The 21,284-nt window shown below is 45.6% G+C and overlaps 1 protein-coding gene across 2 annotated transcripts in view; it reads right to left on the minus strand.

Annotated features, from left to right (window-relative positions):
* The window catches only part of MXI1 (MAX interactor 1, dimerization protein), a 98,322-nt gene extending 96,351 nt beyond the window's left edge, over positions 1–1,971 (minus strand). The window contains exon 1 of one of the 2 annotated variants that reach the window (XM_030842474.3): positions 1,504–1,971. In XM_030842474.3, coding sequence (XP_030698334.1) covers positions 1,504–1,765 — 262 coding nt within the window. In that variant the 5' untranslated portion in view covers positions 1,766–1,971. The remainder of the gene's footprint in view (positions 1–1,503) is intronic. The other variant, XM_060286832.2, reaches the window with a different exon arrangement.
* Positions 1,972–21,284: the final 19,313 nt, after the last annotated feature.

Below are 21,284 nucleotides of genomic sequence, written 5' to 3' on the forward strand. Positions count from 1 at the left end.
GGAGAGAAGAAAAGAACGCACCACCGACCACGCTACACAAATCCTTGTTTTTGCCTTAAGCTACTGCACGATTTCGCTGCCATCACACGGTTACTTTAACCCCGAAGGCCTGGGGTGTCGGTCAGCTAAGGTGTTTTTGTGTTTGAGGGTTGTTGTTGTGTTTGGGGGAGGGGGAGTAGGTTGCAAGATCTGACACGTTGCAATCGGACCCTTTCTTTCTTTTCTTTCTTTTCTTTCTTTCTTCCTTTCTTTCTTTCTCTCTCTCTCTCCTCTCTCTCTCATCTCATTGATCTTCCTACTTGTTCGGACAGATTAAACAGCCTGCTTTTCTCTACTCTGTCAGTCTATATTCCTCGGCCCCTTCGCCCTTCTCGCAGCTATTATTTGTGAGGACCGTGCTGGAAACGCCGCACACGCGTGCCCCCGTTAACGGCGCTGAGCGACTGCCTGGGGAGGATGGGGGAACCCAGTTGGCAGAGGCAAAAATGAAACAAACAAATACAAAAAGGAGGCCAGGCCGGGGTGGGGCTCCCAGCACCACCACCCCCAAGCATCGCTCTCCACCTGAATCTGGGGTGGGGGGGAACAGTAGAAATCCACGAGGAAGGCATTTGCCTTCCTCGCCCAGCGCGCTCACTCGGGAGCCGTATCCCGGAAAATAAAAAAAACCGAACATAACAGCCTACACCTTCTTCCATAACTATTGTTTCCTGCGAGATCCCAAAGTTTCCTTCTGGCTGCGTCCCCCTCGCCAAGTTTCCCGGGCGCAGGGCGGCGGGTCCGGGGCGAGCTGCTGGCGGTGCTTGGCTTTGCCGGCCTGTTTCTTTCGGGGGGGGGGGAGGCGGTGAGGAAACCACAGGGCACCAGAGGCGCAGGAGGACTGTATCCGTGGACGCGATGGCCTGAGCCCAGCCTTGCTGCGAGAGGAGAGGAAAAAGCAAAGTAGACAGGAGGGAGAAGAAGACCCGAGCCAGCCCGAGCCCACGCCGTGGAGGGCTGTTTGGTTGTTGGTGTTATCGTTGTCGTGTGTGTCTGTGTGTTTTCTTTCTGGAACCGCTAAGCTCTGCCTACAGTTTCCAACTTTCGGCTTCTAATCCCCACCCCACCCAGGAACGAGCGACAGAAAAACAACACTTGTCTGCCCGAGAAGGCTCCGGAAAAAAAAAAAAAAAGGAAGAAAGGCGACCTCGAAGAGATGAGCTCTCGGCTCAGTTGTCAGCAAACAACAACACTCCCCCGCTCCTCGGCCCAGCGGTCCTGCCAGCCTCTGGGAGACGGACAGACGGACGCACCGACAGGCCCCCCCCTTCCCCCCGCTCGTCTTTGTTACATCTTTAGCAGCTTTGTGCGTGCGTGTCCTTTCTCCGGTGTCATCGGCTTTACTGCCGAGGGCTGGATGTGTGTGTGTTGGGGGAGGGGGGTCAAGCAGGCGACAGGGGTCGCCCAAATGGGCGAGGAAGAAAGAGCCGGGCGCCGAGGAGGAGCCAGCGCCCCCAAACTTACTTTTGTTTTCTTTCTCGATCTGCTCCAGGTAGCTGGCGGCCTCGAGCAGAATCTGCACGTTCTGCAGAAAAGTGTTGATGTGCTTCTCCATCGAGTTCTCGCTGGTGTTGAAAATGTCCGAGAAGGGGCACCTGAGCTTGGCCCCCGCGAGCTCCTCTGGCTGGGCCGGGGGCTCGGGCGCGGTCACGGCCGGGGGCGCGGCGGGGGCCAGCCCCGCACCCTCGCAGCGCGCCTCCTTGCGCGGCCGCCCGCGTTTGCCCATGGAGGAACCGGGGTCCGCCGAGCTCGTCCTGTTTTGGGGCGGCGCGGCCCGACCAAGCTCCGGGCCCCAGGGGAGAACCGGCTGGCTGGAGCGAAGAAGGCGCCGAGGCGAGGAGGCGACCTGACTTCCCAAGCCTCGCTCCGTGCAGTTGTGTGTCTGAGTGTGAGTGTGTGTCCGTCTCGCAGTGGGTCTGTGTGTATGGGAGATTGAATGAACCTACAGGACAGACGGAGGCGCTCTGGCGCCTGGGTCCTAGTGCGAGCCGGTCGCCATCAGACCGGTCAAAATAAAAGGTGGAGACAAGCGAAGCAGGGACCGCCCCCTGCCCGTCTCCGCACACTCCTCGACTCTATCCAAATCTTACCACATTGTAGAGCGTAGGATTTAAACACGAATGGAAAAAAATACTCGAAGGCTGTGAGCGCACCGGCATAAAAACAAACTACTTAGCTATCTTTTTCTTCACATAAGAGTAATACCAATGCCTGGCACATAGTAGGTTTCCAACAAATGGGGGCTGCTATGACTTAAAAAATAAAAGCCCAATCCAAAATATCGTCACGTGTGACCTCAAGTTCTCTTCCCCCAATGCACGCACACTCACTCACTCACTCACAGACGCACGGGCATCTACCTTCACGGGGCCAAATGAAATCCCCAGGCCACCAAATCCCAGTTACAGATTTACTCACTCTTTCTTTCTCCCTTCGAATGCAAAGTTATTTTCCAGGAAGAGGGAGGAGGTGTAAGCATCTCTCCCCACACTCCTCTTCCCAGCCATAGTCCAGCTGTGCAAAGCTCACGGTAGGGTGCCTCCACACCTGGCTCTGTTTTATTTGACAGAAAGGCAGAAGTGGCAGCCCAGGAACCTCCCACCCTTACCCCAGCTGAATTCCACCTTTTGGTTCTGAAGACCCCTGCCCCAGCTGACATTGTTTCACTGCTACTGCAGACCCAGTGAGAGTCTGCAGGAACCATGGGTGCTCTCCAGGCCCGGGAAGGACGGTGCGAGTCAGGAGTGCCATAGAGAAGGATTCAAGTCCCAGCTCAGCTGCATACAGACTGCGTGTGTGCCTGGGTGAGTCCTATAACTGCCCTTGGCCTAAGTTTCCCCATCCACGAAACCTCTGATAAGATTCGTGTGCTGATTAAATTATATCTGCACTTAGTACACTGCCTGGCCCATAGTAAGAGCTTTTCCTTCCGGTATAGACCCAGACAAGAGCCTGAGTCCCCTACCTGCAGCTAAGGGGGGAAATAAGTTGCAAGAAACAAGACTCTTCTGCACTTTGTTGGAAAACATATCTGCAATAAGCCCACCTAGGTATTGTCAACTTGCGAGGTCACCTGGAGTTTTCCTCCAGGGAAACCGTTTACTTAGAAGACACAGTGAATGCTGCCCCATGGAGTTGTGCAACCCAGCCACCCTGTTTAGAGTCAGCTTCACACACATTTGTCAGGAAGACTTTTCCTGGAAATGGAAACTTTTTGAAAAAATGAAAGTACATTTCTTTGTAAAAACACTATGTAAAACAGAATACACACACCCTCACCAAAATCCTGTGTATTTGTAGTCTATAATAACCTGCTGCTGATATGACAGGAACAATCAGTATTTGGCATTTTAAAGCCAATATATTCACAGTTTGTATCATAATATAATCATACTACACATGCTCTGCTCATTTTCCATCTTGATTGATCTCTGCATCCTTTGGCCAGGGTAGAGGAGAAGCTCCTAAAAGCTGTGAGATAAATTACTTGCATCATCAGAACAATTACTTACTATTTGTTCTATTGGAACCACAATCTGAGTTACTCATGCTTAAAAGTCTATAAACGTCTAAGGACTTTAGGAAGTACAGTTTCAAACAAGTTTTAACCAACGCCATTTTGCAAAAACTGATCTCCCTTGCCCTAGATGAAAGATGATAGTGAGACGATGAACCACCTAAGCCTGGAGAAAACCTTGGTCTCTCTTTAGTTCCCCAGTGGAGGCATGGGCCAAATGTGCACATATGCAGTACTGTGACCTGCATGTATGTATATACACACGCACCAAGACAGGCACACCCCACACGTGAGTGCCAGGGTGGGGGTAGGGTGTTTTGTCATTATTAATTTATCCCTGTTTCATCTGTCATAGATCTGCAAGCTTCAGAAAGACCAGTGGGAATCTTCAAGCTGGGCCACGAATCTGACCAAAGCCAAAACAAACAATGGCTTGAAGAAAATCTCCAAAAATTGCTGATTTGCACTATTCCCACAGTCAGCCACAGCCCCCGCCATCATTCCAATGGAAAACATCACTGCTGGTGCCAAATCAAGTCTTCCCCCCCATCATAGGGGCATTGTTTTCTGTTGTTATGTGAGTTCTTAGCATCAGACAATGGCACCACAAGAGACACGTTGGAAGCAGGAGAAACGCCTTTTTGTTTCACAAAGTCTATGCTGTTGTGCCCCAGAGTGTCACATACAGTATAGTTGCATATATTCATTTTGGTAACGTGTCTGTGGAGCGATGAATGTGCTGAAGCTCGAATGTCCTTCCTTATTTTTTTCAGAGTCCATCAAGTGTTAAATCATGTTAGCATCCCTCCTCCCTCACCAACCCCCAATTAACAGATTTCTCTAATAAAGTTGGCCCCAACAGAAAGGGTGGTGTTTCAGAAGTTATATTCTGGGACAGGCATCCAAGATGCTGGGTTACAAGCTCAGCTCCATTCTTGATTACCTTTGCTTCCCAGGAGGAGCCATTCAAACCCTCTGCACATCTTTCTCTGGGGCTTTGACTCCATAAATAAACAGGTCTCTTTGGAACCTTGCTGAGAATTTCTGCAGAGAACAGGTAGGGGATGAGAAGGCGACCAGCCTGATAAGAACATGTGAACTCTTTGAAAGGAAAGCAGTGAATTTTTGCAGTGCCTGGCCAGGCCAGCCATGATGCTCCCAAGGGCCCTAGGTGTCTTGGGTGCCCACTCAGTCTGGTCTCGTTTTCTCAACCTTCTGTTTGGCCTGTTTGGTAATATTTTTCCATCAATCTTGTTTCCATATTAAAGCAAAATCACTCTTTCTTTCCTTTGCCCCTCTTTTCCCCCAGACTACACTACACTCTTACATCAAAGGAGTTGTTTTGCCTGTAATTACGTCTTCAGGTACACAAGCTGGTTAATTACTGAGGCTATGATATGAGTTGCCCCCAGACCTCCCCATCCTGCATTTGTATGGAATGCCCTTCCCCTTCCTGGACCACTTTGGCTCTCCTGGGCTCCTTAGCCTTGCCCTTCCTCCTTACCTGTGCTCCCCTCACTAGCCCTTTCTGCCTAAGTCTACCCTCCAACATCTCGCTTTTCCTCGGACCTTGTCAGCACAAATCCGTCAGGTTCTCCTCCGCTCTTTGACCTGTGGTCTTTGGACTCAGGCTTGGTAAACACCATCAAGACATCTTCTGTCCCCTGCATTGTCACTTGAGTCCTAATCCTCAGAGTTTTCCTAGCCAAATTTATCCTGGGCATCTTTCCCTTTGGGAAGGCATTGTCCAGCAATGATCTGAGGAGCTGGCTTGGGGCTCCTTCTCTCCTTGGGAGGATTATCTTGCCTTCATGTTTTAGAAGAAAGAAGTGGCTTCAAGGAAAACCCAGGAGTTGGTGGTTAGGGACTGACGAGGCACAAGCAGAACGGCAGGAACTAGGAGAACTGTGGGACTCTGCCTCTCCCGCTGGCTCCTGCACAGGCTTAAAAGTGCTGACCAGGTCTCCTTCAACCACTCCCCATGCCCCCACCCCCAACCCCACACTCACCAGCGGGTGCAGACATGGGCAGAGGATAAAGAGCCTCCGCCCTACATGGGAGCTCACCCAGACGTCACCTGCTCCTGGGCATTATCTCTGATCTTCTGGACTCTGCCCTTCTCCTGGACCTCTGAGGTTGGCAGGCCCTTCCTGCCTCAGCCAGCTCCTGGGCTTCTCCTATGCAATGCCCAGTACTTACAGGGTTCATTAGACTATGAGCTCCTTGAAGGCAGGGAGCACGCCTCGCTTCCCCAGCATCCCCAGCCCCTGGCACCTAGCATGGCACAAGTGTGACACAGAAGAGAGGTTTAGGCCAGAAGGGTCAAAGGGATGAATGACCTTCCCTCGCCTGGCCAGAGCTTGGTACTGGTCCTTCATGGCGTCCTTGCTCCAGCATGGCAAAAAGAGGCATTTGACACTGTCTGCAAAATTATTCCTGACACTAGCTCAAATATGATCATTTCCAGGGGCATTTGGAAATAAAAGATGGCCAATGCCTTAAGCTAAAGGAATACAGTTCTAATGGTGAAATGTTAGGCATCAGGAGATGGAAGGGAAAGGCAGTATGCAGGTGGCAAAAGATCTTCTTCCTGATGATGAGCTGATTGTGTGAGTCACTCAGAACCTCAGTAGTGAAGAGCAATGTTTGCCTTGCTGAAAGGGTATATATAAAGGAACTTTGGAAACTGTGTTGTACATATGTCAGGATAGTATTGGGCTAAGAGAGTCTTGGAAGATTTTCGGGGAAAACTAAAAGAATGGCAAAAGGATGGGAGCAAGAGTTAGGACCCCAGAGTTTGGGGCCAGCTGTTCGACTGCACTGTTGTGTAATTTTGGAGAAATAATCTCACCATCTGCAGTGTCAGTGTCCCCACCCAAGATGGGAGAGTTCCACTGGCACACAGTCTACCTCTTTCTGAAAAGCATCATTAATTCATCTTCCCCATGTTCATTAATCACAGACAGGGATGTCATTACCTATGGGGGTTTTGGGTCAGCATGGGAAAACCAGATGACTGCACTGAGCTTGTAAAATTCTAGCCAAAAGCGAAGAAACTGGCATTTTAGGTCACCCTACCTGCCTTATCTCTGGGAGAAAAACCTGCTTCCCTTTGATATTCTTTTTGGAAAACAAACAAAAAACAGGTGGAGGAGACCCATCTCTGTCTTCAAAGAGGTCTGGGGGACCAGGACCCCTGTCTGTGAACCATTAAACTCAATAATCTGGGAATCAGCGCCCACATTGGGGGCTACACAAAATCTACAGGGAAGAAGCAGCCCAGAATGGTGCTGCTTCTAGCTCCTGACCTTCTGCCTGGACACCTGTCCACCACCCACGCTCTCCTCCCCTCTGAAGGCTTTTTTCTCTCTCTTCTTTTTCTACCTCTCCTGACTGAGGCCTGCAGGTTGCCCTCTCCCTTTCCTGACCCAGAGCTCAGTTCTCCTGGGTGAAAAGGTTAATGAGCACTGAAGTGGGTATATTTCTCAGGGATAATAGATGCTTGAGCACATACTCAACATATGGGTTAATTCATTCCATCAGAAGACATAGTCTCCCACGTGTCAAGCTTCTTCTAGGTGTAGGGACACAACAGCGAGCAAAGAGCCAAAACTCCCACCCTCACGGGACTTATTTCTTACCCAGGTATACATGTGACATAGGACCAGTGGGATGCATGCAGGTATACACATAGGCACATACATGCCCACAAAACCCTTTACCCCCATATCTTTCAGAAAATGAAATGTAAACTCCAAATTGGAGCCAGAGTAATAGGGATTCATACAGAGGGACTGTTACATCCTTTTACGTATCACGGAAACAGTCATAAAGGAGAGTAAAGAAGGGTTTGCCCTCACTGGAAACCTTTTCTCTCCTCTTGCTTACCTTGGAAATTGACTTTTGTTTGCATACACTGACCTTTTGCGTGTTTTCACATAGTAAGGCATACTACACTATGTATCAGAATACTTAAATTTTTAAAAATTTTCATATGTTATTCTAATTCACAGAGTTCTAAAAATCTCACAGATATGTGTGGCCTGCCAAAGAGTCACGTCAAAACAACTGTCTAAAATTATGACTTACCTGGAAAAGTCAGAAATGTAATCAGAGGCTATTTCCATATAACTACACCCTAAAAACACCCATCCCAGACAGGCAGGCACATGAGAATAACATGTTGGTGAATAGTTGCAAGAATCTGCTTTAGATTTTTGATTCTTAATTGCATCATTGTTAAAGCAGAATTGAGTAGAAAGTACCAAACACGGAGGCTAGAACTGGGAAATTCTTCTCCATTTCCTGGTTCACTTTTCAAAGTCTTGGAAGAACTGGACTCTGTCAAATCTTAGGCTGAACTGATGCTAAGGAAATGTCTTCTCATCTTGTTAAATTTTTCATCCTTTGGACATGAGCGCTTTTGAGTGTACTATACTTACGTGTAGTGAGGTCCCATATTGTGACACTGTAAGTATAAGAGCTAGTATTTACAGAATGCTTATAATATTCCAGGCCCTGTTCTCCAAGCACATTCTATTTCATCCTCATAATCACTCCGTGAGCTATTATCATCACCCCCATTTTACAGATGAAGAAATGGAGACTGAGGGAAAATAAGTGCCTTGTCCCAGATGGCACAGCGAGCAAGTGGCAGTGCTGGGGTGCTCCCTGGTCTCCAGTCGAGCACAGCAGGATGTTCCTTCTTCCTGTTTATAACCAACTTACGTTCTTCCAGTTCTGTCCAGCCCACGTGGGTTGGGTGTAAGTTTATGCAGTTTCGCACCTATGTACATAAAAACGTACTTGTTGCAAATCCTCATTAGATTGTAGACCGAAAATTTCTCCAGTAAAGGAAACTTGGATTCTCCCTTCCCAGGCTGTGAGTTCTTCCACAGCTTCCACAGCAACCCCTGCAGTGCCTAACAAGTGCCCTGTGCAAAATAACTGCAATACACGTTGTTCAATTACTAGGAACTCTGCACAGAACCAACTCAGGGTGTAGGCAGCACCTTCAGTGTTATTTATCAGACATTGACAATCTCCCCTTGGCACCCAAGCTAACTTCTCATGAGCTATCTGCCCTTGTACACAATTAGTCTCACTGCTGAGCCAGAGGACAGACACCGTGCCACAGAAGGCCCTAAGAAAACACACGTGTTTGCTGCCTGTGCCAGAGGTTGTGAAGCTGAGGCAACACATAAGTGCACTTAGAAGGATTGTTGACCACATAGGGAAGAGGTTCTCAGCCTGGGCCTGTGCATTAGAATGACTTGGAGATAGGATTACCAGATTTATCAAATGAAAATACAGGATGCCCACTTTAATTTGAATTTCAGATAAACAACAAATAATATTGTAGTATAAGTACGGCCCATGCAATTTGGGGGACATACTTATGCTAAAAATTATTCATTGTTCACCTGAAATTCAGATTTAACCAAGTGTCTTGTATTTTATTTGGCAACTTAATTGGGGAGGTTAACCTAATCAATTAAATTAGAATCTCTGGGGAATTCCCTGGTGGTACAGTGGTTAGGACTCCACGCTTCCACTTCAGGGGATGCGGGTTGGATCCCTGGCTGGGAAACTAAGATCTCGCATGCCATGCGGTGCGGCCAAAAACAAACAAACAAAAAAATCAAAATTAGAATCTCTGGAAATGTGGTTCAGATACCAATACTTTTAAAAGGTTCCCTAGGTGATTCTCATGTGCAGCTGGGCTGGAGAATCACTGATAGAAGGGACTTAATATTGTGGAGGGTAAAGGAGGGGAAATGGGGTTTGGCCCAGGGTAGGTAACCCCCAAGCAGAAAGTGGTGGACAGGGACTTCCCTGGTGGCGCAGTGGTTAAGAATCCACCTGCCAATGCAGAGGATATGGGTTCGACCCCTGGTCCAGGAAGATCCCACATACCGCGGAGCAACTAAGCCCGTGTGCCACAACTACTGAGCCTGTGCTCTGGAGCCCACCAGCCATAACTACTGAAGCCCATGCAGCTACAGCCCATGCTCTGCAAGAAGAGAAGCCACCGCAATGAGAAGCCTGCACACTAGAGAAAGGCCGCACAGCAACGAAGACCCAATGCAGCCAAAAATAAATTAAATTAAAAAAAATTTTTTTAATAAAAATTTTTTAAAATAAATAAATAAATAAAAAGCCTGGGGTTTAAAGCCAAGCAGAGATAGGTTCAAATTCTGCTTCTGTCATTTACTCAGGTATATACTCTTGGGCAAGTTACATAACCTCTCTGAACCTCGGTTTTTCATCTGCAAAATGGAAGTGATAATTATACTTACCTCACAAAGTTATTGTGAGGATCAAATGATATAATGCCTGTAAAGTGCTTAGCACAGTGCCTAGCGCAGAGGAAGCATTCAATATGCAGCTGTTATTATTGCATTGCTGCTGCCTTTCCCAGATGCCCCTGCAGATCTTCCTCTCCCAAGGCTTGGCAGCAAAAGAGGCTCAAAAGAGGCTCAGGTGACTACAGTACTGTCCAACCCAGAGCTCCCCAAGGAGTCCAGAACATGAGCTCAGACCCTCTTGTTCTCAGCCTTCTGGCTTTGAGCCCTTGACCAAGCCTTGTAAGATAGGATTACTCATAGCAAAAGGGAAAGGGCAGATTACACAAAAGGGACCTGACTCCCTGAATTCCACTTGTGAATTTGTCACTAACTGGTCATGATCTTGGGCAGGTCACTGCACTTCTCAAGGCTTAGTTTCTGTCTCTATAAAATGGATATAGGCCAGATGGTCACATCTAGCCATAATTCTCTGTGATCAGCTCGCTTGTAGAAATTCTGGCCCTGACTCCCTAGCCACTCTCCTCAGAGAATTAAGGTTCTTTTTCTGCTTATTCCCAGGGTTCTGAAGTGGAGCTTCAGGGTTCATGCAGGGCAGAGAGCTCTGAGAGTTGTGGGTTTCCTACCTTCTCTTCAGGTACATATATACTCTGCTACAAAGTTCAACATACCCTCCCCTTTATGTTTTCCCTTCGAAGAATGGAGGGAAACTTCAGTGTTTATTCTGTCTTTAGCCCTTCTTAAAGATGATACCACACTCATCACCACTGGCCACTGCCAAAGTCCACGAGTGCAAATGGACCTGAAATGTGAAGGGGCGACTTTGAGGGTGTCATTCAGAAGCTAAAGTGCCCCCTCCAACTGGAGCACCCTGGATACACCTGTTCTTTTGCTCTTAGGTAATCCCTTACTAATCCTTTTTCAAAGTTCACCTGCCACTGAGAGTCCACTGCTGTTGCCATTTTTGAAGGACAAACCTGTTTCTCAAGTGATAATTGCACTGGCCATCTGTCTCTCTTAGCCGTCCCCCACACATCATCTTTCTCCAAACCCCTAAATGACTGAAATAATAATGCAATAGAAGAATCTGGTTGCAACAGACAGCATTTTGTCCTTGTGTGTTCACTATCAGGATGGACCTACAAATAAATCAAGTAACAACAGAAAAGTCCTCTTTGTTTTCCCCAAGTTTTCCTGCCACAGGGCTCAGAGCTGAAGAAACAGCCGACTCTCACCTCTGATGAAGAAGATCATTTTATTAGCGTGGATCCCAAGGAGGGGTTGTGTTACTGTTTTATAAGGGGACGTAATTGGCTAACATCCACTCTGATGGATAGTCTGAGAACACGCCTGTCTCCATGAGCGCTGGAGATAAAGTCCTAATCAAAGTGGTCATGGACTCCTTTTGAAGCTGCACAGGAAATCTCTGGGAAACACAGTTTAAAAGACTCTAGTTCAAAGGAAACTCCTCCTTTATTAATACTATTCAGAGATTTGTTCCTGATTTGGTTTTGTTAAGTTGCTGTGCTGAAAGAAACAAAATAGGAATTTGGGCAATATCTGTGGGAAATCAAACCCAAAAGGTTGGAAGGGGTTGCAGATAATTAATTTGGGGGAAACCTGTCAGCAACCATTTGGAGTTTTGGCATGGTGAAGGAAGACCAAATTTTTGGTCATGTTGGTGTTTTTAAGGCAGCCATTCTGGTATAAAACTACCTCTACCTCCCCTCTTTGAACTATCAAAACGTTAACATCCTTTGATGGGGTTATTTTTATTCTAATAACAGATTTACCCAGAGAGGATCCTTGCATAATTCAAGACTGATCATCTCTTTGGAAAGATGGGCTCAAAATATCTTATGGAGATAGTCTATTTGCAAAGGACTTTGATCACTTAAAAGTGTTGGTAAGTTATGCTAAAAGTTAGCATGATACTGAAATTTCAGTGGGTTTTTGCTTTTGTTAAGAGGTGTAAGTAAACACAGGGAGGAAAGAACTTCCACTTCTAGGAAGATGAGGTAGACATAATCTTCTCTATTCTTCCTACTAAGCACAACTAAAAACCTTGGACATTATGTATATAGAGGCAGAGAGAGAAAAACAGACCAGCTAGGGATCTCAGGACCCAAGGAACAACACAGTGGTGAATTCTCTGGGTTTTATTTTTGCCTCATTTATCCCAGACTTGGAATTGAAGAAGCCAGCAACCTGGAAATGCCAAGTGCAGACAAAAAAAAAAGACAAACAAAAGTCTGTCCTCTCTAGCCAAATGATCAGGAAAGGGGCAGCCTAGGAAGACAAAAAATTTTTAGATAATAACCACTCTGCTTCAGCCAAACACCGCAGAAAAATTGTGACCCCACCCACACCAACACCAGTAAAGGCCAAGTGGGGAGATTAGACTTCCACCCTAGCCAGGCTGTAACAAGGCTCCCCAACACCCCCTGCCAGAATGGTCCCAGAGAAGGCAGAACAGGGAGCCAGGACTTTCACAGCTACCAGCTGGTAACGAGGGCCCTTTCCCACAGTGTTAGTGCAGATCACATGGGGAACTCCTGTCTCTGCACAGCTTAACAAAAGGTCATCCTCGTCAGGTGTCCATTGGGATGAGAGGGGAACCTGGACTCTTATCTCCATGGAGCAGTAACAAGGCAGCGCAGCCCCCCTGCTTTTCCTGCCATAGCGGTGTCAGAGGAAGCCACATGAAACAGAAGGTTTAAATAAGATGCAGAGTCTTATAATACGAAAACAGGTTTCAATAGAAAAATCATTCGTCATTCCAAGAACCAGGAAGATCTCAAACCGAATGGAAAAAGACAATCAAAGGATGCCAACACCTAGATAACAGAGAAATAGCCATGATGAAAGTATTTCAAGGAACAATTACAAACATGATTGGAACAAATTAAAAAATGGAAACCCTCTGCACAGAAATCAAAGATCTAAAAAAGAACCAAATGGAAGTTTTAGAACTAAAAAGTACAGTAACCAAAATAAAAAGCTCAGTGGATGGGCTCAACAGCAAAATGGAGGGGACAGGAGAAATCATCAGTGATCTAGAAGATAGACTAGAGACCATCCAGTCTGAACAACTGAGAGAAAGTAGAATTAAAAAAAAAAAAATGAACAGAGGCGCGGAACATGAGACTATAGCAAATCATCTAAGATTAAAGTCATTGAAATCCCAGAAGGAGGGGAGAAAGATGGCAAGGCTGAAAAAATACTTGAAGAAATAATGTTTGAGAACTTCCCAAATTTGTCAAGACATAAACTACTGATTCAAGAAGCTGAGTGAATCCAAGACAATAAATCCAAAGAAATCTTTGACAAGACACACCGTTATTAAACTTCTGACAACTAAAAACAAAGAAACAGTCTTGAAAGCAGCCAGAGAAAAGTGTAGATATAAACAAGATTATTCTAGAATTTATATGGAAAGGCAAGTGAATTAGAATAGCTGAAACAATTTTGACTCCATCTGCTTGATATTAACACTTAGCTTGAACTCTATCTTATACTACTCACAAAAATTAACTTGAAATGGATTAAGGACTTACATGTAAGAGCCAAAAACATAAAAATCCTAGAAGAAAATGTAGGGAAAATTCTCCTTGACTTTGGTCTTGGCAATGATTTTTTTGAATATGACACCAAAAGTGCAAGCAACAAAAGCAAAAATAAATAAGTAGAACTATATCAAACTAAAAAACTTCTGCATAACAAAGGAAAAAATCAACAAAATGAAAAGGCAACCTACAGAATAGGAGAATATATTTACAAATTGTATATCTGTAAGGGATTAATATCCAAAATATATAAAGAACTCATATATCTCAATAGTAAAAAAAAAAAAATTAATCTAATTTTAAAATGGGCAAATGTCCTGAATAAACATTTTTCCAAAGAAGATAACCAACAGGTACTTAAAAAGTACTCAACATCACTAATCATCAGGGAAATGCAAATCAAAGCTGCAATGAGATATCATCTCACACCTTTTAGAATAGCTATTATCAAAAAGATAAGAAGTGCTGGTGAGGATGTGAAAAAAAGAGAATCCATGTGCACTGTTGATGCAAATGTAAATTGGTACAGCCACTATAGAAAATGGTTCCTTAAGTTCCTTAAGAAATTAAAAACAGAACTACCATAGAATCTAGCAATTCTACTCCTTGGTACATATCTGAAGGAAATGAAATCACTATCTCAAAGAGATATCTGCACCCCATGTTCATTTCAGCATTATTTACAATAGCCAAGACATGAAAACAACCTACGTGTTCATCAACAGATGAATGGATCAAGCAATGTGATATATAATGGAATATTACTCAGCCATAAAAGGAAGGGAATCCTGCTATCTGCAACAACATGGGTGAACCTTGAGAGCTTTACACTAAGTGAAATAAGTCAGTCAGAGAAAGACAAATACTGTACGATCTCACTACATGTGGAATCTAAAAAAAAAAAGAAAAAACAACCATCTGAACCCATAGAAACAGAGAGTAGATTGGTGGTTGCCAGAGGCAAGGTTGGGGAAAATGGGTGAAGGTGGTCAAAGAGTGCAAACTTCCAGTTATAAAATGAATAAGTTCTGGGGATCTAATGTACAACATGGTGACTATAGTTAATAATACTGTATTACATACTTTAAAGTTGCTGAGAGTTGATCTTAGAGGTACTTACCAAACATAGATACAAAAAGGTAACTATGTGAGGTGATGATGTGTTAATTAACCTGATTGTGGCAACCATTTCACAATACACATGTATATAAAATCATCACACTATATGCCTTAAATTTACAGTGTTATATGTCAATTATATCTCAATAAAGCTGGGAAAAAATAACTATAAACATATACACACCCACAAGTTTCTTGTAAGATGTTATCATTGGGAGAAACCAGGTAAAGGGTAGACAGGATCTATAATTATATTAAAATAAAATATTTACTTAAAAAGTAGGTCGGGGGAAAAAAAGGAATCAGAGCTACCCTTGGAAGACACAACTGTGTTCCCCATTCATAACTGCAGAATATATGTATGTCAAATGAGGGGGCCACATGGCAGTATGGCTGAGGTGACCGTGTCTGCCCAGAAACAGAATCTAGCACATGTCTACACGATTGCCCTAAGGAAACATGATTACAGAAAAGAGGGCCCAGCAATTGGTAACATGTGTCCCAGGGGCCCAGGTAAGGTCATGGGCATTGTCCTTGGGAGACCAGACTGCAGATGAGGTTCGGAAGCAACTGGAGTTTGCCTGTTGCTCTCTCAACACCCCTCTCCTCCCTCCCAGCTCTCGTGGTCCTCCAGCTATCTAGCTTGGATTTCTTTTATTCTTTTTTTCCCCCCAATAACTTAAAAAAGTTTAAATAAGTAAATAATTAACACAAAATACAGAGGAGAAAAAAAATAATAAAAACCATCCAAATCCCAGCTGCTACTTATAATACCTTGGTTGATATATACACGCAAATATACTTACTCTACCCACTTCAGGCTCTTAATTTGTACCACTCTCCCCTCTAGGGTAAAGTCAAAGCACGTCAAGTGAAAAAATATATTATCATAATGCAGAAACCTCCTGCATAAGGTCCTATATTACATGTGCCTCTAGCAAAGAATATTCAAAGAATATTCTCCCGAGCTACATTTTATATATATACTTTTTTTAAAGTACAGGCTGCTTTGTAACCTCTTTTTCACTCAATAGTGGATCATGAACATCTTTCCAGGTCAATAAATATGCTTTTACAATATTTTAATGGCTACACAATATTCCACTGTATGACTGTACCGTAATTTATTTAACCAGCGTCCCAAAGGTATGCATTTAAATTGTTTCCAAATATTTTTTGCTGCTGTAAACAATGTTACAATAAACATCCTGGAGCAAAATCTTAGCACATCCTTAATTATTTCCTTAGGATACCTTCCTGGAAGGGAATAGCTGGGTATATGTTTGCACGTTTTTAAGGTTATAAAAAGGTTTTGTCACATTGTCCTGCAGTTAATTTGTTCCCTTTCTCTGTATATGAAAATGTCCCACCCCCTCTCCCCAACACACACGGAGCAGCAGAGTTGGGTGCCATTCTAATTTTCAAGGAGCTGCCAACTAATTCCTGATTGGTTCTTAACTAATGCTAAACGTTTAGGCTAATGACAAAGTTTGGATCCTTCCATGACAATTTGCATTTTAGATGTGGGTGTCTAGGAGGGTGGTGTGTCCCTTTTAATGGACTCTGCCTCTGTAACATCTGCTGCTGGCACTCAGAGATTAGAGGAGGTACTTTTGGGGTGTCCCCAACTGTTACCCACCACGTTGGAGGGCAGTTTGCTGAGAGCACCCCTGTCTCCACCCCTTTTGGGAAGGAGTGATTCCATTAAAAAACAGCAGAGGGCTTCCCTGGTGGCGCAGTAGTTGAGAGTCTGCCTGCGGATGCAGGGGACACAGGTTCGTGCCCCAATCCGGGAAGACCCCACATGCCGCGGAGTGCCTGGGCCCGTGAGCCATGGCCGCTGAGCCTGCGCGTCCGGAGCCTGTGCTCCGCACCGGGAGAGGCCACAGCAGTGAAAGGCCCGCGTACTGCAATAAAAAAAAAAAAAAAAAAAAAAACCCAGAAAACAGCAGAGGGCTTCCCTGGTGGCACAGCGGTTAAGAATCTGACTGCCAGTACAGGGGACACGGGTTCGAGCCCTGGTCCGGGAAGATCCCGCATGCCGCGGAGCGACTAAGCCCGCGTGCCACAACTACTGAGCCTGCAAGCCACAACTACTGAAGCCCACACGCCACAACTACTGAAGCCCGTGCGCCTAGAGCCCGTGCTCCACAACAAGAGAAGCCACCGTAATGAGAAGTCCGCGCACCACAATGAAGAGTAGCCCCCGCTCACCGCAACTAGAGAAAGCCCACGTGCAGCAACGAAGACCCAATGGAGCCAAAAATAAATAAACTTAAAAAATAAAATAAAATAAAAAATAAATAAAAAACAGCAGCGCCTAATTCTCTCAAGGTGCCCACCCACCAGGACAGACACATACCACCTCTACTTCCAGGATCACCAACTTCAGTGGTGGCAACACTCCCTTCTATGCCATCTCTAGAAGGCACAGGATCTGTTCAAATTCCCCACAGGATCTGCACCTTGCCATCCTACCTCCAAGAAGACACGTGGTCCAGGTCCCTGATTGGCCAGGCTGCCTTTGAGCCACATGTAGAGAAAAGAGCACTGGTTCTGAAACCAAGGAAGTAGGGGTCTTGGATCTCTACTCTCCAGCGAGGCAGCCAGGGATGTGGAGTAAAACCTTTCTTCTGTGTCATCCATCCTGGCAACAGGGAGAAGGGATGTCCTGTTCCATGTCTCTTGCGACCTAGCAGGATTGGATAATGGGAAAATGTCTGGTGAGAGAGCAGACTTTGAGCCCTCAGGACATGCTTGCCTTGTGTTTATTATCATTGTTCTTGTTAATAGTCCCTAACACGTACCAAGTGCGGACCACCATGGGCCAGTCACGTATTGCTTAACAGGTATTAGCTCATTTAATCTTAACAAACTCCAAGAGGTAAGTGCTAGCATTATCCTTATTTTACTGGTAAGCAAACTAAGGCCCGTAGAGGTCAAGGGATTGCCCAAGTCCCACAGCTGGTAAGTGAGGGAGCTGGAAGTCTGACCCAGGTGGTCTGACCCCAGAGCCCACATTCTTAGCCACTATGCAAAACTGTCTGTATAGTAATCACAGTGCCATCACCCACCAGCCACTGAACAGAGATAAACTGAGTGACTGGCATGGTGCTGAGAACTTGAAATGCAGAGTCTCACTTAATCTCCTCCACCCCTGATGAACTGGGGATTACAGTCACTGGTTTACAGATGAATAAACTGAGGTCTGGATAGATCTGATGGCTTGTCCCAGGGCCAGGAGAGCCCTGATCACAATCGCTCACACACCACTTCTCCAGTGGCCCGCAAAGCCCTGATAAGCAGTGACCATGGGACGCCAGGACAGCATCTGTGTACTCGCTCCCCAGGACCCCTGGCAAACAACACCCCTCCCACTGCTCCCTGGCTTATCTCCTAATTAAGCATTTTGTCAGGGCAAGTGGCTTTTTGTCCTTGAAACAGAACTCCTCTTTCCTACAGAAGAAAGCAATTTCCTCCATGTCAAAGTTGCCAGTTCCTGGAGTGGGGGCCTGGGTGACACCATCAACAATGTGACTGTGGCAGGGCCCATGGCCCTCCTACCCCTTCAGCCTTCCTGAGGGCTCCCGTCTTATCTGCAGGTAGAGCACTATCAGTTTCCAAAGCCAGCAGGCTTCCTCTATTTCCAGAGAAGAGAGGGGAGAGCTTTCGGGCCCTGGCTCCATTTGGGATACTCGTCCAAACTTGCAGCTGAATCAGCCTTAAGGGCCGACGGACTCTCGCTTCCACTGGGATCTGTGTTCTGAGACCAGCTATGGCCTCAGGGTCTCAGGGTCCTTTTTTAATCTAAAAGGTTCTATATTTTTACACATAAACACACTTGAAATGACACAGAAGCAAATAGTGTAAAAAGTACAATTCTCATTCATCACACCCGCCCATCGTTCGCCACAATCCTTCCAGGTTTTCCTTCATATATTTGCATTCATCTGTGCAAACATAAATATATTGTTTTGTAGATGTATACTTTTCATGCACAAAAATAGTATAGTATAAATTGTGATTATTTTTCACATAAAAATGTATCTTGGTGTTCTTTCCATCTTTTTGAATAGGTATATAGTATTCGATGGTATGAATGTGATTTCCCCCCTCTCTATGTTATTTAAATGGTTATTTTTAGTTTGAAAGCGGAATATATGCATGGATAAATTAAAACAGTTCAAAGGGGTGTATATGGTGTCTGTCTTGTCCACTGATGTATACCCAGTACCTAAAATGGTATTTGACACATGGCGACCCAGTAAACACATGGTGCCTCCCTCCTGCTTCTGGACAGTCACCACGGTCACTTGGCCTCCTGTATATCCTGAAGATATCCCGTACACACACAAGCACAGCTGCCAATACAGTCTGTGATTTAAATACAGCCCCTCATCGCCTCCTTTATTCCCTCCTCTGACTCCCATGCAAGTTGGCAGGGGGCAGAGCTCTGAGGGAGAGATAACAGTTCACGTGAGTGCGGGTCATCCCACAAGCAATAAGACTGGGTGGAAGGAGTCATGGCTTTGGCATTAGTAGATGTGGATTGGATTTCAGCCTCCAAGGCTGACTTCACAGTTGCTTCACGGGTAAAGGTGGGTGACAACAACATGGGCCACACGGGGGTGTTCTGCAGAAGCTGCGAGAGAATGTGTGTGAAAGCAACAGACACATGGTAAGCACACAGTCAGTTGGAACAGGTGACAGGTTGCTGAGCAAGCTGCTCTGTGCACTGCCCTGATGTGGAGGAGTCCACGTTTCCCAGGAAGTAGGGGAGAAGTCAAAGTTTTACTTCTCTGAAATCAGATGAGCCTTTAGAGCAATCTGTTTTTAAACCACGGTTTACTGCCATTAATTTGTCAGTTAAGACTATATTTGAGGGCTTCCCTGGTGGCGCAGTGGTTGAGAGTCCGCCTGCCGATGCAGGGGACACGGGTTCGTGCCCCGGTCTGGGAAGATCCCACATGCCGCGTAGCGGCTGGGCCCGAGAGCCATGGCCACTGAGCCTGCGTGTCCGCAGCCTGTGCTCCGCAACGGGAGACGCCACAACAGTGAGAGGCCTGCGTACCGCAAAAAAAAAAAAAAAAAAAAAAAAGACTACATTTGAGGAGTTACCAGGTACCGGGCATTGTACTAGATACAAGAAGGAAAAGTTTAGGTGCCAGGATCTGCTGTTCTATCAGGGGAGAAAGACATAGCCATTAACCTGTATTTCTTGAGAGCCTACTCCAGGTATAAAGCATATGGCAGTGAACAAAATGGACAAAAGTGCATAGAACCTACATCAGAGGCTCAAACAAATGCAGATAGACACACAGTGGGTGGGAGAGGTTGCAGCTAGCCCAGCCCGATGGGGCAGGGAACAGCTGCACATAGAGACAACACTTGAGATCAGTCTTGAAGGACAAGGGGAAATTCACAAGCAGCCAAAAGGGGAAGAGCATCTGAGTCAGAGGGAACAGCCTTTGCAAAGGCACAGAGGTGTGAAAGAGAACGGCATGTTTGAGGGAAGTCTGAGTGACTGGAGAGCTGAGAGGCTGAGCAGGTGTGGGAAGGGGGCGTCACCAGGAGATGAGGTTGGCAAAGTAGGTCAGGAAAACAATGAAGGGCCCTGTTTTAGTTTCCTATTGCACTTAGCACTTAGTGGCTTAAAACAATACAAATTTATTATCTTACAGATCTCGAGGTCAGAAATCTAAAATGATCTTACTGGGCTAAAATCAAGGTGCCCACAGGACTATGTTTCTTCTGGGGGCTCTAGGGGACAATCCATTTCCTTGACTCTTCCAGTTTCTAGAGGCTGCCTACATTTCTTGGCCTGTAGCCCCTTTCTCCATCTTCAAAGCCAGAAGTATAGCGTCTTCAAGTCATTTTCTCTTTGACTCTCTCTCTTGCCTCCCTTTTTCATATATAGGAACCCCTGTGGTTATACCGGGTCCAGCTGGATCATCCAGGATACTCTCCCATCTCAGGATCCCCAGCTTCATCACATCTGCAAAGTCCCTTTTGCCATATAAGGTAATTATTCACAGGTCCCAGGAATTAGGAGGCAGACATTTTAGGATGTATCCTGTATTCTGCCCACCACAGGCCTTTGAATTAAACCATGTCAGAGACGTGGACCTGGCTGAGTTGTGGATGGAGCCCTGTTTGCAATGTGGGTTTTGGAGAGCTCATCTTGGTGGGCAGTGGGGAGGATGGGCCTAAGTCCCGAGACGCTGAATAGGGGAGACCTGTCAGGAGGCTGACTTGATGGTCCAGGAGAAAGAAAGGGACCAAATGAAATGAGTGGAGGGGATAGTGGACTTGAGAGGAGATGTGAAGAACTTGAGAAAGATCTTTCTAGAAGTAAAGACAGAAAGGGAAGGTAGAGCTGAAGGAAGATGTTTCCTGTGTTTGCTTGTTGGTTGCTACTGTTTTATCTTTTAAGATAGAATAAAATGCCTAAGTGTGATTTTCAGCTGAGGGCACAAGACAATGAATGAGAAGAGAGATTTTGAGAAATTAAAGATTGAAATAAATATTATGTAATTTTTTAACTCGAAAACTTGTGTTTGCCGGGTCTCTTAGCTGGGGAACCACCTTCATTTTCTTTCATTCTGCCCAAAACTTCTGGCTCTAAGATAAAAATTCACTAGAGGATATTTCTAAAAATCATTCACCCACTATCAGTTTCAGAAGAGGCAAGGTCTTCCTGTACATATTATTTTAAATCTTTTTGCATTGGCTTCTTCA

This window comes from Globicephala melas, chromosome 16, assembly GCF_963455315.2.
Source record: "Globicephala melas chromosome 16, mGloMel1.2, whole genome shotgun sequence".
Classification (NCBI taxonomy): Eukaryota; Metazoa; Chordata; class Mammalia; order Artiodactyla; family Delphinidae; genus Globicephala; species Globicephala melas.